At 31.7% G+C, this 17,386-nt stretch overlaps 3 protein-coding genes and 1 pseudogene across 3 annotated transcripts in view; 1 reads left to right on the top strand and 3 right to left on the bottom strand.

The window, feature by feature from the left end:
• The window catches only part of LOC125831174 (ethanolamine-phosphate cytidylyltransferase-like), a 912,135-nt gene that overhangs the window by 795,649 nt on the left and 99,100 nt on the right, over positions 1–17,386 (top strand). The gene's annotated exons all lie outside the window — the stretch shown is intronic.
• On the bottom strand, positions 1,095–5,907 carry LOC125831523 (uncharacterized; annotated as a pseudogene).
• On the bottom strand, positions 13,483–14,330 carry LOC125831196 (uncharacterized). Its single transcript, XM_049510382.1, has 2 exons — positions 13,991–14,330; positions 13,483–13,793 (listed from the first exon to the last, which is right to left on the bottom strand). Exons 1-2 carry the CDS (start codon positions 14,302–14,304, stop codon positions 13,742–13,744), a joined length of 366 nt encoding a protein of 121 aa, XP_049366339.1. The 5' UTR covers positions 14,305–14,330; the 3' UTR covers positions 13,483–13,741.
• LOC125831522 (uncharacterized) lies at positions 15,842–16,372 on the bottom strand. Its single transcript, XM_049510695.1, has one exon. It carries the CDS (start codon positions 16,370–16,372, stop codon positions 15,842–15,844), a length of 531 nt encoding a protein of 176 aa, XP_049366652.1.

Here is a 17,386-nt window from a genome sequence, read left to right as displayed (position 1 = left end):
AGATTGGCTGGACGACCAAGGAAAAGAAGAAAAAAAATGCAGATGAAACGATAATAGTAAGGATAAACTGTTGTGGACGATGTGGTCAAGAAGGTCACAACAAAAGAACTTGTACTTTCTTCCCAAAAGAAAAGTGAAATCGTTATTTTTATAAGACATTTATGTTTTTGTTGAATAATTTTTGACTTAATGGATTATCACTTTTATATTTATCATGAATAAAGGTTACTGTTTATTTTTGGTTATTTTGATTCAATATTTATGAGTTTTGCGGATCCATTTAAGAATTTGTTATGATTTGTGTGTTGGATGTTATTTTGGTACGTTTGTTTATTACTTTTGTTGTTCAATTCAATAACTTGTTATGATTTGTGTGTAAATGTTATCTCCGATATATAAATATTTAGGTGCATTTGTATCATATACATTATGTGTAAAATATACTATGTGTACTGTATCATTTACATAATATCTAATGTATCATATTCATTAAATCATAAATAACCTATCTAGCTTAAATAAGCTATTGTATCAGAGAAATCATATGATACATAAATTCTCACCAATGTATTTGTCACAATAAATAAGAAAGCATGTATCAAATATATTATTAAATCATGTATCATATTGATTATAACTATTATTGTATATACATTATCAAAATATTGTGTTAGAAATTGTAAATCTTAGCTAACTTATCTATTGATTACAACTTTTTAATAGTTTTTTTTAGAATACATTGATGTTTAAGATTTATAATTTTCAATTCAATAAGTTTTAGATTATAAACGTAATATATTGTTTAGTGTGTTGTTCTTTTAAATGTTTTTGATACAGTAAATTGAATTGATGTTGTTAGGAAAAAAAGTTTGCTCAAATGCATTTTATATTGATGATGATTTAATAATAATGTTTGATTATTAAAATTTGTAAATTTAGACAAAGATACATTTCGAAATTAAATGAACAAAATATATTGATATTAAAAAGTCAGACAAAACAAGTTTTAAGAGAAACCCTTCAACACTTGAGTTAATATATCTTGAAAGCAGTAAAAACAAACAAAACATTGTGTATCCATTGATGCACAAAAACTACTCCAGGTTAACCAACGCATCATGGTTTGGTGGTGTGAAATGATCCCTAGGCTTTGATGGATCTTCATTATCACTAACGTATCCAGCTTCAGCCTTTTCACTGCTGTAATTCCATAGCAATGCTGCGTATCTTGACCGGAGATAATCAGAACAGAAATTATTGGATTGGATTGGAATTTCATCGCTTAGGAATTCAGCAAAGGCGGCCAAAAACAAACCACAATCCCTACAAAAATGCAAAAGATACATTATACAAAAATAAATTGAACATAAATTTTAAAACAAGATGTTTTAAAACTTACAGTGTGTCGCTTCCTTGTTGAATAATGTCTTGTACATATTCAACAAGAAAAAGGTGTTTTGGTTCCAATAGACTTCCAGTTTTCTTGTCCTTATAAGCATCAAGAGATGACCAATCAGTTCGCTCGGAATGCTAAAAAAATCCACTGTCCTGGAGGTAAGTAGGTAACATTAGAGATAATTTTTTAATGTCTCCCGAATAAAATTTTCTCCTTGATCCAGATGCTGGGTCGTAGACACGTATTAACCTCTTTTTCAAAACAACAACAGCCAATACCCAATGAAATTGTCCATCACAATTCACCGAAATGTAAACATCATCACATGAGTGCCACGGTAAACCAACAGGAATCTCAAAATCATTAATAATGTTCATCAATGACCGCTCGAATCCAGATACAACAGACCCACGCGCCATGTGTTCCTGTGTACTAAGGTTGTCATCGGCAAAACTGCAATGATACCTCTCATGTGTGTTATTGATGTATGTTTTGAATAAACAGTTAATTGTGGTGTATCTGTATTGATCCAGGCTTCGCAATTTTGATTTCTTCCTAAGGTAGTAAAAGACTACATCAATGTGCTGCAAAATAAATTATTTAGTGAAAATAAATAAAATGTATGTTGTGATGTATCATATATGCTATGTCTAGGTGTAAACATATTTTTATATCAGATACATATTTAAAGATGTATCAGATACATTTTTAAAGATGTATCAGATACATCTTGATACATCTTTATTCTTGAATTTACTATTATACCTCATCAGTCCAACATTTCTTTGTCTGCGACATGGCATAGAACCAATTTTTATTAATTGGAAATGCAACAACGAAGTCCATGTGCTCAAATCCAAAAGAAGCTGAATTGCATTTGTATTTGTCCTCCTTTGATTTCCTATATAATTATTAAAACTCAATGCAGATTCAAACAAATAATGATCTAACAGTATTTGGATATATTGATATATAACTTACTTTTTGTCATGTGTTTTAAGAAGGCCCTTTGATAACCACTGATGTTACTGATCAAGTAAAGCAGATGGAGGTCGGAAAATAATACCACAATCTTGAAATAGGTGATTTGGACGAATGTGTAACTCTGAATCAACTTTCTCTTTGCCTTTGTCGCTAGACCCAAATATAGTCACGTATGGTGATTGAAAGATCTTTGATGGCAGTCTCAATCTTTGAATAAGCGTCTTTGACACTTCATGCACCACTATTTCATTTACGTTTGTATCCATGGGTAACATGTTGCCCGATCTCAAATCATGTGTGTCAGTAAGTTTTTGGGGAGTGACAACTTGCAGTGGTTGAGCACCCATAGGAGAATGAATGCCATAAAGTGTATCTACTGCTTCTTGAGTACCAGCTGATACTGAATCCGAATTTATCGAACCCTATATTAATTGATACAATTATAATATAGATTAGATAAATGAATACAAAATTGTAAAATGGTATTATTAATTTACGTGGTAACTAATTGTAAGATTTACCGATTTATCAGATTTTATGACATTATCCTTCACTTTATCAGCATCATGTTCATCCAACATTACATGATGAAATGTTTTGGAGCATCTAACTGGTACATCTTCCTAAAAAAGGATGATATATGCTAAAATGATACATTGACAAACTAATGTATCATACATATACAAAATTGAACTTACATTATCTTGCTGATGTACATTTGTTTCATCATGAACTTATGTTATGTGTGGAAGATCTGATACATCTTTCCTACCTTCTTTTTCCTTACATGTATCAACATCCTATGTTTTCAAGTTGAAAAATATGAGTAATTAGTTAATGTATCGTTAATATTTCAATGAATAATATTTGACTGCATATTTAATCAGGATTGTTAAAAACTTACTTCTACAATCTTTGGTTCAGGGATAAGATTTTGTTCTTGATCCTCAACAACATCTAGCTCAAATCGATCATTGTCGGGCAAGTCCATCGCAATAGGTGAACTCCATTTATCAAACAGCTGGTTAGTGGTAGGTGGACGAACAACGTGATCTTCTTGATTGAACTCTGGCATGGTAAGACTCGTAGATGTGCCAGAAATATTCTACACGAAGAAAAAGGGTTACATATGAAACAAATAAATTTGTTTTAACTTTAATTATTTTAGAAATAATACACTACCTCTTCTTCTTGCTTGTGTGGATTCCGAACAACATTCATCAACTGCTTATGATTTAATTTGATTAAATCCTCTAAATGCTGAAAATTTCTTGTCAATCTAAAAATATATATACAATATAAGTGAATATGTAATAACTGTCAAAACAAAATAAAATAATTACTTACATATTTCTTCAGGTATTTCTTAACTTGTTTAATCCCTGATCTGTCAGTAGGTTCTTTAGGATCTAGTGAAGGAACATGAGCATCGGGTACATTAACACCTGAAACTAGAATTGGACTGTTTTTGTTTGATTGCACAACCGATTGTTCAGGTTGATTAACACCAATAACATCTGATTTAACGGGATGAGCATTCTTTCTCTTCTTTGGAGGGGGTGTAGATGATGTAGTTGAAGCGCGTCTTGATCTCCTTAAAAACTGATCCATAGGATTAGTAGAAAAATCCCAAATTCGGAAAGTTCTCGTGGTTGAACAGGCTTGGACTTGGCAGCTGAATTTTGATGTTCATTATGAGAAGCATCAACATTACCATGCAAATCAAGTGATGCCATTTCCTCGGATGTTGGATGTATATCATTGCAAGAATTTTGGATTGCGTATCCAAACCAACATAATAAACAAGATTATGTAACAATAATAACAAAAATGATACATTAATATGACATGAAAATTGTTCACTATACACTGTCAAAACATATATTATACCTGAGAGAAGATGTTAGACATAAACATGTCAAATTTTGGCTTGACTCCCACAACACGCCAGTTGCATATTCTAGGTATAAAACTGCCCACTTTGACTGTAATTTCATCACCGGCTGTCGAGGCACATTCATATATCCAAACATTCAGGACATATGACATGCCGGCTAATCGATACATCTTCTTTTCTTTGGTGAACTCTTGTCTTAGTGATTTTATCAATTTTGAGAATACAATCTGTCCCCATGGATACTGTTGATACCTTCCATCTTCAACCATATAGAAATGGTGGATAGGTATATTTGCATCACCAAGCTGGGAAAAGACAAAAATGTGAATGAAATATAGGATTGCCATTTCAAGAGAATCTTGATTATTCTCCCATTGACCCATCCGAAATCTTTGAACTAAACGACCATTGTTTACAACGTTTTGTGAATCAGGAAAATATCTTTGAATCAATCTACTGTGAGTGGAATCAGGATATTTAAATTCATTAACATTTCCTGTGCATTTCAGGCCGGTAATGATGGCAAATTCTTTAATAGTGAAATAAAATATTCCCGCTAACATGGCGAATATGGAGCTCATCTATATTATCCTGCTCCAGCTCAAGTAGTAATAGACACTTTGTTATTTGCCCTTGGTAATTGCAATTAGGAATGTTGAGATATGGACCAAAAATTGTATTCTTAAATTTCTCAACACCTTCAATCCCTATAGACAGCTTCAACTCTTCTGCAAAACCCATGTTGTATGTTGAACCAAACCTCAAGGAGTGTGCAGGAATTTGTTTTATCTTGTATTTCACAGACTATAATGAAACAAATGAACAACAATTAAAGCCATAAAAAATTATAAACATATACATGTTGAATAATAGCAACTCAACTTACAAAGATTATTATATTTGTATCTGATACACAAATGTTATATTTGTATCTGATACACAAAATTAACATTTGTGTCTAATACACACTATACCTTACTAATGTATTATAGATTATAAGTCAGGATTGATACTTGAATAAGTATTTTACAACACAGTGTATGTCATTAATTGAGAGTTATACACAATTAAGCCTGTTACAACTATATTTACAAGTTGATACATTGAGAAGAACAACTGACAAAATTTTGTATCAGTTAAACAAAAAGTTTGAGAACAACTAAACTATATATTTTTGTATGCATGTATATGATATGTTAGTACTGATCTATATTTAAGTTCAAAAATGATAAATACATTGAAACTTACTGAAAATTATTGTAGAAAAACTTAAATTGCATAAAGCTATCAGTAATGTATCATGAATTGAAATTAACAATTAAATCTAAGATTGAACAACAAAAAAAGAGGAAAATAGATCAAAACTCATTACCTTGGGTAGATTAGGACGGGAAATTGGAGATGATACTTTTCTACCCCTTTTTTTAGGGGGTTTTTCAACCTTTGATTTTGAAGAAGAAGGCACATCCTTCCTGACTTTCTCGATACTCACTTTGGCCATTATAAGGGGATCATGCAATTTCTTCGATCTATTCTCAGCCCAACCTACGTCTTCATGGTCAAACACACGATTATTGTTAGATGACATTATCTGGGTAATACCTATACTGAAAGAGGGAGCATCATCCATAATGTATCAGGATTTTGAATCAACAAAAAAACTTATCAGCTATTAGAAAAGGTAATGAAATTGAAACAATACCTAAAAGGAGTGAGAAATCGTTTGACTGGAGAGAGAAATATCTTGAAATTCAAATTCAAAATTAAACTGATAAGATCATGGGAGAGAGATATGGCGTGATTTGAGGAGTGAAAAATTGGAGAGATAGACGTGGGTCAGGAGATGTGCAGTTATGTATCCGGGAGATGAGTGTAAAGGAGTAATAAAAGGGATTTATGAAATATTTGAAAAAAGTAGGGAAAAATTGAGAATAAGGTAAGTAAAGTTGTGTATATAAGTAATTTGGCCAAATTATATTACTTGTTCAAAAGAATTTTATTCTTTGATGAAAAAGTGTCATTTAAAATATTGTCATTTTTCATGAAAAGATATGTCTATTAAAATAAATTTATTTGTATAGACATAAACATTGGCGAAAAGTGATTTGTTATATTTGCGTTGTAAAACAAACATTTGGGTCATATTGCCTTATTGGACTGATGAGACTATGATCATGGGTAATTCTATAACAAATTGAATGTTATGCAAAGGTCCTTTCGAAAAGGACATCTGGCATGGTGTTGACTCTAAAATAATGTTTCTATTTGAGAAAGTTATAAAAAGTAAAGAACATAATAGTTGTAGGAAAAGGTTACTTTTCAAACTCAGTATTTTTGTTTGTTCTTACTTGCTTGAATCAAATTGTTTGTTACATGAATACTCAGGACATGTCAATTACAAAACCTTGCAAAAACTGATCAACTTAGAAGTTTTGCCTAACTTCTAGTGTAATAAATCAAAATGTCAAGTATGTGTTGAATTAAAGTATGTTAAGCATACTTATAAATTTGTTGAAAGGAGTTTTAATCCTTTAGAATTGATTTACACTGACATTTGTGATATGAAGTCAACACCATCTCTTGGTGGGAAAAAATGTTTCATAAATTTTATTAACCATTGCAGTAAATATTGTTATGTCTATTTGCTGAATGGTAAGGATAAAGCAATAGAAATATATAGGCAATATAAAACTGAAGTTGAAAATCAGTTGGATAAAAAGATTGTCATGATTACAAGTGGTAAATGTGGAAAATATGAATCTTCTTTTGCAGAAATATATTTGGAAAACGGAATCATCCTTCAAATTATTGCACATACTCACCTCAATCTAATGAAATTGTTTACGAGAAAAAATCAAACTTTGAAGGAAATGTTGAATGTCCTACTTATAAGTTCAGGTTTACCACAAAATTTGTGTGTGGGAGGAAGGGGGGGGGGGGTATCATTATAGCAAAAAAAGAACAACAAAAAGTTTGTTTGTTCAGAAAGAGAGAAACAAAAAGTTTTGTTTGTCAGTAAAGGGAGTAACAAATAAAAAAAACTTTTGATTTTTAAGAAAGGGAGCAACAAAAAGTTTTGTTTGTTCAGGCTTTGTTGTATCCTGATAGAGAACTGTTTGTCGCCCCTTAAAGTATATACAAGCAATAACTCTTGAAAGATAGTGATCTAACAATTTCCAATACAGCTTATTCCATATGAAAAATGAAAATGAGGGAACTATTCCCAAACGGGTCAAAATAGGATTGTATTTTCATTTGATATGCTACAAATAGTAAAGTATGTCAATTTATGGTTCATTTGTCAGAACCGTCGGATAGTTAAGTGAAGGGTCTAAACGACCTTGGAACGAACCAAAGGAGAATGTACTTAATAATGAGATTCAGAAGCATAGTAAATGTCAATGGACAAATTACTTCCTTTGAGTTTGATTTTGTAACATTTCTTCTTGAAAATGAGTCTCATAAATTTGAAGATGCTATGCACTCTGTGGACTTATTCTTTTTGGAAAGAGGCTGTCAATAGTAAGATAGATTCAATCTTGAGTAACCGTACTTGAGAGTTGGTTGATCTTCCTCCAGGAAATAAACCTCTGGGTTCAAAATGGATCTACAAAAGGAAAAAAAAAAGTTGATGAAACTATTGATAAATACAAATCAAGATTTGTTGTCATAGTCTTTAGACAATAAGAAAGCCTTGATTATTTTGACACATAATAGCCACTAACTAGGATTACATAATTCAGATGTTAATTGCGCTAGATGCGGTATATGACCTTCAAATTTGTCAAAATGGATGTGAAAACATTTTTTTTTAAAAATGGATAATTGGAGGAAGAAATTTACATGGAACCACCCGAGGGCTTTGTGGTTCCTGATAAAGAAAAGAAAGTCTGTAAACTTGTTAAGTCATTTTATGGACTAAAACAAGCGCCCAAATAATGACGTTTGAAGTTTATCCAAACTATGTTGGGAAATGAATTCAAGATTATTGAATGTGATAAATGTTTTTACATTAAAGACATTCCAAATCACAAGGTCATTGTTTGTTTTTATGTTGATGACATGTTGATCATCAAAAGAGGCATTTCTGACATAAATGCTACTAAGCATATTCTAGAAAGTAATTTCGATATGAAAGACGTTGAAGTTACTGATGTGATTGAAAATGTTACTTGACAAGTTCAAGTATTTGGATTTCAGTATTGTCAAGACTCCAATAAATGTGAGCTTTGTACTTCAAACGAATGAAGGAAAAAGTGACTCACAATTGGATATATTATGCTTGAGTATTGAGAAGTATGATATATATCATGAAGTGTACACGATCAGATATAACATGTGCTATTAGTAAACTGAGTCGGTTCACAAGTAATCTCAATCAAACTCATTGGATGACAATTAAAAGACTTTTGGAGTATTTAAACCATATTTAAAAACTATTATTTTGCATTATAACTAATATTCAACAGTATTGGAAGAATATAGTGATGCGAATTGAATCACCAGGTCAAATGAAGTAAAATCCACGAGTGGATATGTATTTACTCTTTGTGGAAGAGCAATCTCTTGGAAATCTTCCAAACAAAAATGCATCGCTCGCTCTACTATGAAATTTGAGCTTATCACTCTAGATAAGGCCAGTGAAGAACTTGAATGACTTCGAAATTTCTTGAAAGATTTTTGGCCCAAACCTTTAGCTTCAGTATGCATACACTGTGAGAGTTAATTTGCAATAGGTAGGGCATGAAACATGATGTATAACGGAAAGTCTCGTCATACATGACGTAGACATAATATCGTTAGAGAACTACTCTCTAGTAGAATTATCATAATTGAGTATGTAAAGTCAAAGGATAATGTGCCGGATTCACTTACAATAGGCCTAACTGGAGAGGGAGTTGATAGATTATCAAAGGGAATGGGACTATGGACGAGGACAAGTCATTGCGGCGGTAACTCTCCTAGAAGACTGGAGATCCCAAGATCTAGGTTCAAGGAGATCAAACAAAGTCATTGATGACGGTTCAATATTGTCAAAATATTTTGTTATGGTCCATTCTCATGATAAGACAATGTTTAGTATGGTTTCTAAGTTTGATACAGGGTATATCAAATAGTGTATCTACGAGATAACACATTTAGAAATCACCTATGTAAGTGTAAAGTGTAAGCCCTTTCAAGGAAAATCTAGTAAGGCTAGTTCTTTACGTATTTATAAACCCAGACGTGTTCATGGCTGAAACGAACAAAACAATGAGAATCAAAAACAATTGAAGGGTTGATTATGTGACTTATGTTGTCTATGTATACACCAAAGTTCGACGGTTCAAAGATATTAAATCTACCGATTGACCGAGTATATCCGATATATGTTCACTATGGAAAGTTCAAAGGGAAATCCACTTATCCAAATGCAATCAATCCTTACTTACAAATCACAAAGTTTTTCAAGCATATGTTTTAACAATAGTCATTCCCTATACATGTGGGGGATTGTTGGATTTTAAAGGTGTGAACATGAAATGAAGGGTTGTGACTATGTCGAAGCGTTGTGACCTTTATGAAAGGTTGTGTCTTTTCTAAAGGGTTGTGACCGTTTGAAAGGTTGTGACTTTTTCAAAGTGTTGTGACCTTTCTGAAAGGTTGTCTTTTTTCCAAAGAGTTATGACATTTATCCTTGGTTGGCTATAAATAGAGAGGCTTTCTCTCATCTTTCTGCACTGATTTTTTCCCTTCTTTGCATACATTTCTTACAAAACAAAATCGATAGATTGTGTCTGTCACTACAACAAAATGTATCTATAGCTACGAAATTTAAGCTGTGAATATAAAATTCGTAGTAGTTACCTCATAATAGCCACAAAAATTTGACTTCCGTAGCTATCTACTAATTAGTAAATTTTCTTAGCCTCGAAGGGTTGTGACTTTGTCAAAGAGTTGTGACCTTTATGAAAGGTTGTGTCTTTTCTAAAGGGTTGTGATCGTTTGAAAGGTTGTGCCTTTTCCAAAGGGTTGTGACCTTTCTGAAATGTTGTCTTTTTTTCCAAAAAGTTGTGACATTTACCCTTTGTTGGCTATAAATAGAGAGACTTTCTCTCATTTTTCAGCATTGAATTCTTTCCTTCTTTTGCATACATTTCTTACAAAACAAAATCGATCGATCGTGTCTGTGTGTGTGATTTGTTGTTGTCATTTTGAGTTCGTTGAAATTATCAAAATTTAAGGTACCACTACTTTAATAGTTAATCTGTGTTATCTTGAGAGGAATTAATCTGCAACCTCGGGTACTTGAGGGGATTAAATTTTTTAAGGACTCACAGTGAGTTCTGTGGACTCAGATAGTTCTTTGTTTTTTCTTTTCATCTTTTATTATTTCTGATTTTCTAATTTGAATAGAGGAGATAACACATATAACTCATGAGTTATATACACATCCACGTACCTTCGAACATGTTTCCCACAAAAATAGTTGTATAGTCCCTACCCTACACTTTTAAGTCATTCGTATATATTGAAGAAATATGAGAGAATAATTTTGATTTCGACTTTGGTTGTATCACCACATCCCTCTATGGGTTATTTTCCCATTGCTTATTGGTTATTGGTCAAGTGAGGAACTAAACAAAGTTGCTAGTGTGATTGAAGAAAAAAATAGGCATAATATATAAACATGACCCTTAACTTGACGTCAGCTGACAACTATGACTTTTAACTTTGAGTGTGCACAAGTAGACACTTAAACTTGTATAAAATTGAACAAATAGACACATTCATCCTACATGGCACCCTACATGGCAATTTTGTGTCCTACGTGGCGTCCTACGTGTATTATGCCATGTAGGATACGTGTGTCTAATTGTTCAATTTTATACAAGTTTAAACGCCTACTTGTGCACACTCAAAGTTGGAGGGCATAGTTGTTCGTTGAAGCAAAGTTAAGGGTCATATTTATGTGTTATGCCAAAAAAATAAGTTGCATTAATTAAAATAAAATTATTATGAGGAGTACATGGCCCCGAAAGCCCTATTCTAGAAGTACAAAAGGAGGTTATTGACATTGTAGGGTGATATGCACTACATGCCTGATGCCTCGCTAATTAAATTAACTATACAACCAACTCGAGTGAAGAATATTAAGAGTCAATTTATTTCATGTTAGCCGAGACAACTTATGTGAAGAAAACTCCAAGTAATTAAATAATTGATTTATGTCATGCATGTTTTGGGCAAGAGAACTACAATACAGTAAAAACACGTTGCAACATTCAAAATTAAAAGGTCATCCCCACCTTGAAACTAGAGGAGACACTATATGTGTTTGATGCAAGAATGAAGAAACACATCAACTTTTCTATGGATGATCAAAGTATCAAGCCAGAGCAATTGGCGTTGGTGCACTCAAAAGTGTCTGGAGCAGTGAAGCGGTCCTCCATTTGTGGTTATTATTACATGATAACATTCATTAATGAAGGTACATATGCATTTACTTCTTAAAGAAGAAGTCTGAATTATTTGAGAAATTTAAAGAGTTTCAACATTTTGTGGAGACTGATATTGGGCGGAGAATCAAATATCTCTTTGTGGACAATGAGGGAAAATACACCTCTCATCATGAGTTTAATGACTATCTTAAAGAGAAGATAAGGGGACGATTGACTTGTTCAAATAATTAAATGAAATAGCTGAAAGAATAAACAAACACCTCGAGAAAGATGAAAAAGTATGTTGATTAGTATGAATGTAACAACAAGGTTTTAATTTGGACATAATTCATAGAGGTTGTTATCCACATCATTGACAATACCTATCATAAGTCATTTTTGAGTATTAGGTTGTGTGTTCATGTCATATCATCTTTGCAATAAGTTTGATAAACTAATTGAAAAGGATGCTAACCATATCGATTTTTTTTGTTATGATGAACAAAGAAAAAAGGATGAAAGTATTGTAACCATACCACGAATCAGATATATGTATCAAGAAATATGATAATTGAGTCAATGGTAACATAGTGGTCAAAATAAGTATTCTTATCATACTCATGAATAGCTTTTGAGAAATAGTTGCAAGATAAGTTTAATAAAGTAGAATAAGATAGAATCTAATCAGGAGATATCTCCAAAAAAGAAAAAGAAGAACTTATGAAAAATTGAAGCTTGTGAAACTCAGATGTGTTGAAAGAAGTTCAAAAAGCACCACATTCGAGCCTAAGAAGATTAAGATCAAATCTAACCAAGAGGTATCTAAAGAAAAGAAAAAGTAGAGCTTATGAAAAATTGAAGCTTGTGGAACGATAGAATATGTTGCAAGAAGAAGTTCAAGAAGCACTACAATCGAGACTAAGAAGGTCAACCTGAAACATCAAAACATCAAGTATACAAATATATAACATTAATAAAGGTCATCAATATCAAAGATTCTACTATCCTTGAAGAAGTTTCAAAGGGTAATAATTAGAGAAGTTGATGGTGAAAGAGAGATCCGCCAAGTGTCTGGACATTAGGATGATACTAAACAGGGGCGGACCCACATGCACACGACAACTTTTAATTTATTTTTTTATATATACATATATAGATAGTCTATAAAAAGATAATATGTTGAACATTAGAGCTCAATGTCTTGAGTTTGAAACCTGAGAGTGTTGTCATTTTTTTGCCTTTAAAAATTACCCGAGGGTTTCTTTTACTAATTTAGAGCATACCAATCTCAGAAACTAAACTGGTCAATGCGCGCTTGATACGCGAACACTAAAGAGAGAACCGGAGCAAATCAGCTTCGATTAGGATTTGCCTTAAGTACTTGGAAGAACATTCTAGAGTAATAGAGATTGATCATTTGAGTTGTTGCCAAGAAAGTAAGAAAGTAAGCAAGCAACAAGTTAGTGAAGAAGAGAGAATTGCTAAAATATGAATCCCAAAAAAAATGTAAAAATTATAAGCTCAAACTGAATTTTTACTATGCAACAATAAAATTCAAGTTAAGAATAATCGATGATGCCCAAATTGAAATACTCCCTAATCCAGGAGACAACACACTCTACTCACCTTCAAGCCAACATTAATAAATTTAACTAATGTATTTCGCGTTCAAAGAGTTCAATATTCAATTACGAAATTATTCAATCGATAATAATGAAGTTAATTGCAGTTGAAAAAGAAATTGTACCATAAGATAAACACAAGCTACAAAATGGAGAGAAAATAAAATAAACTTAACCTTTTCATTTTATTTTATTTTGTATAAAACAAAGATATTTTATCAAAAGGATATAAAATCAAAAATAAATTTGTATAAAATTACAAATCCAAATATCAACTTAACTTAAACATCATTTTTTTTATTTACAATATATACAAAGGAAATTAAAAAGCATATATTTTTGCTTTTGTTAAATTTCCATAGAGGTGAACAAAAATCTAAAATTTAATTATTTACAAGGACAAGACAAACACAGCTCAACACTAAAAAAGCATTCCTGAGAAAGCAGGCATCGCAACGGCGTACGACATTTTCCTGCATATACAAAGAAAAAATAAATCTCACTACTAAAAATAGTAGTATAATAATAATAACGGAAAATGATCAATGTATTTGAATTATGTGAAAATTGAACAAAAATATTCTCCTTTAATTTAAAAATAATCTGTCCGTCAATAATTTGGTTTAAAAAGGTCAGAAAACTAAAAAAAAGAAAAGTGAAGTAGTGTTACCAGTAACCATCGCCGAACCTCTTCGGTGCTCTACCGGCATCTTTTGACGCTCTTTTATTCCCGGAATTTCCAACCGTAGTTTTATCGTAACTGTACCGATCAACGTCGGCGATCGCTTTGTCCTCGGAGATGACGTGGAGCGCCGGTTTCCAATTCTCCGTTTTCCTTAATTTCCTTCCCCGAGAAACCACGCGTTTATTCCCCGATCGATTTACTAGCTCCGACTCCTTTTTCTCCACCGGCGGTAGCCCATCCATCACCGTCCTGATGGTTGCGCCGCCACAGCACGTCCTCAATTCCGATAAAAACTTCATATATTTGTATATATACAGGATATTTATCTACATCTGTGAATTTTGAAATGTGAGGTATTATAAAGGGTATATATAGGTAAATATGGGATAAAGGTAAATTGGATAAGGATTCATGCTGACGTTGCTTTTGGATTTGGATATACTTTTCAGTTATCACGGTTAAAAGATGAAAAATTGATATTCATTCATTTAATTTACGGGTCATAATTTTTTTAGGATAACGTACAATAAATAATGTAATGATGACATTGATATTAAGAGAAATTATTTTACTGACTTTCCCTCCTTAGGTTAATTTTTTTTTGGCTAAATTCATAAGATTAGTGAGTTGAGGGATAAAGACATAACACAGTTGTTTTTTTAATCTTTTTTTTTTTTTAAAAGAGAACTAACTAACAAGCGACTAGTATAAATAAAATCCCAATCCTCAATAATGATAATATTATCCACAATTTGGTATCTAGGAACAAAGCTAGTTTGACCCTTACAAATCGAAGTTAGGGAGACAAACTTCCAACTGACTAGTGTAATAATTGTTTTATGGTTAAAGATAAAGATGCATAAATAACGTAATGATAAAACTTGTATTAAAAAAATTATTCTGGTACTTTCCCTCCTCAAGTTTTGATTTTTTTTATAAAAAAAAAATTCATGACAAATAGATTTTTTTAAAGAGCACTAAAACATTAAGTAACCGGTCTGAAACTAAACAAGGGAATGAAACCCCAACAACATCTCCTACCCGCTACAACACATGAAAAAAATCCTAGAAGACACGTGTAAATATTATTCAAAGCAAAATTCTTGACTAAAGCCAAATTGATTAAACCAGAATTAGCCTCCCTATAAATATGGATGATAGAGACCAACTAGTTCCCTAGACAAGAGATGGTGAACGCGGTTGATAATATCACCTTTCTGATGAAAGCACAATTCTTCGAGTCCATAGCACATGAATTTTACTAACATTATCAATTTACAATTATAGGCATTGTGAAGGCCGGGCCCATGAGAATCATGAAATACACCATCTGCTATACCAAATTACATTATTGTTTGTTAGACACTTCTCCAATATTCTTTACTAAAAGCCAAAAAGTAGCACAATGTGGCCTTTTTGTTTGTATATATAAGTAGACAAAAAGTTTCATTCTTTCACTTGTGTATTCTGTCCTAATTTCGTATATATAAGTTATTGCACACTTACTCTAAAATTATTTATCAATATTTTTAAAATAGTTGTATTGATTATTAGCTAGTTAGTGATCATACATTTGTTCAGAATTAGTATGATATTAAAAGCAGGAATCTTTAAATATTGCTCAAGTAAGGTAGTCACAATTATTTTTTCAATATGCCACTCTATGAGCAAGGAGTGCCACAAGGGGGAGGGGTTACAATGTTCTAGTTGTTTGAATTTTCATTTTATTAGGAATATGATTGAACCCAAGAACAGATTATCAAGCATTTAAATTCATACTAACAAATGGACATCAATAGCAACAATCTAAAAGATTTTTCATCAACATAATCGTCTCTATTTAATTAGCCATGTAGCAGTAAGCACGGCAACAGCACCCAATTGTTGCACTAACACACTAGACTGTTGAAGTTCGTTTGGTTCCTTAGGTGGCGACTTTATAAAATCCGCATCACAATTAGCACTTTCCGCCAATGCTCCATTTACACCATCTAAGGTCTTTTGAAAGTCTCCCGATTGCAAAATTTTCCCAGTTTGGTTGAACAAATTCGCGCAGTTCAAATAATGGAACGCACAATCTTGTAATCTATTCCCGTAAACTCCTTTGGCATTTTGTAGAAGCTGATTAACCAAATTCAATGTCTGTCTTGCGCTTTTCTCTGAAAAATCGATTGCAATTTGACATAGATCACTCAGATCCGCGTTCTGGGAACACGGATCAGTGTTATAGGCTTGTAGGCATAGAGAAGGATTAGGTGCCTTTGAACAAATAAAAGAAATTGAATATTTGTTACTACCATTAGCATCGCACATGCCTTGTAGAACTAGAAATGTTAATAACAAAACTTTGTTAAAAGAAAATGCCATTTCTAATATTATTATTTTTTGTCTGTTTGAACACTCTTGTCACATTCATAATATTTATAATTCATTTTGCTTATGGTTTCTTATGGTATTATCATTAGTTAGTAGAATATATATAGAGAACAAAGATAAAAAAGGAAACTTTTTAATTAAATATTTATGAACTGAAATATTCTAGGATTTTTTTTTTGGGAGATTTGGTAATTGAATTCCCAATTTTGAATTGATTGTGATATAGGATTCTTATTCACTTGCTTACTTTAGCATATTATTGCTTGGCTTTATACCAAAGGAATTTCTATTTTTATTTAAACTAAAATAAATGATATATTTATAGCATGATTGATCAAGCTTATTTTTGCTCAAAAGTGTTTTTTTTCTTTTCTAAAAATTGTTTATTTTTAAAAAATGAGGTATTTGATCAAGCTTTTGGGAGAAAATAAATGTTTATGGAAAATAGCTTTTTAAAAGCTAAAAAATAGTTAATTTTCCTAAAATTACTTTTGAAAAAAATACACTTAAAAACACGTTTAGAAAGCTTGGTCAAATACTAATTACTACTCAAAAATGCTTTTTATTTATTGGTTAAACATAAATTGTTGCAGCAAAAATACTTTTCAAATAAACTGATTTTAGAAGTTTAGCCGAACATATTATTAAACTCACAGCTCATATTCTTCTCCAATATTATGTTTTATCATGTCACATTGAATTTGATAATTTACTCTCTTTTTAGTGTAGTGTACATTTTATTAGTCGACCAATAAGCAGAAAGATGTAAATTACATAATGTTAATTGCACGAATTGAAATTGACACACGAAGTTTTATATTGGTTCGAATTCAATGTAAATTCTAGTTTAATCAGGATTATTTATGTTAGCTATTTGAAGTTTTTTTTGTATAGGTTTCTTTTGTGATATTTGTAACTATCACAAGCATTATTAATTTACTCTATTTAGTATTATTTTATACTTTTTTATTTATTTTTTATACCTCTCCTGCAAGAGGTTTCACT

The sequence above is a fragment of the Solanum verrucosum genome, unplaced genomic scaffold (genome assembly GCF_900185275.1).
Source record: "Solanum verrucosum unplaced genomic scaffold, falcon-dt-bn FXZP01000049.1, whole genome shotgun sequence".
Taxonomy (NCBI): Eukaryota; Viridiplantae; Streptophyta; class Magnoliopsida; order Solanales; family Solanaceae; genus Solanum; species Solanum verrucosum.
Note: the sequence above shows the minus strand (reverse complement) of the source record. Positions and strands in the feature narration are given on the sequence as shown.

Coding starts and splice junctions, on each gene's coding strand:
- LOC125831196 (XM_049510382.1), bottom strand. CDS start 14,304: ATGAAGTTTTTATCGGAATTGAGGACGTGCTGTGGCGGCGCAACCATC. Junction 13,794..13,990: donor AGGTTCGGCGATGGTTACTG/GTAACACTACTT, acceptor TTGTATATGCAG/GAAAATGTCGTACGCCGTTG.
- LOC125831522 (XM_049510695.1), bottom strand. CDS start 16,372: ATGGCATTTTCTTTTAACAAAGTTTTGTTATTAACATTTCTAGTTCTA.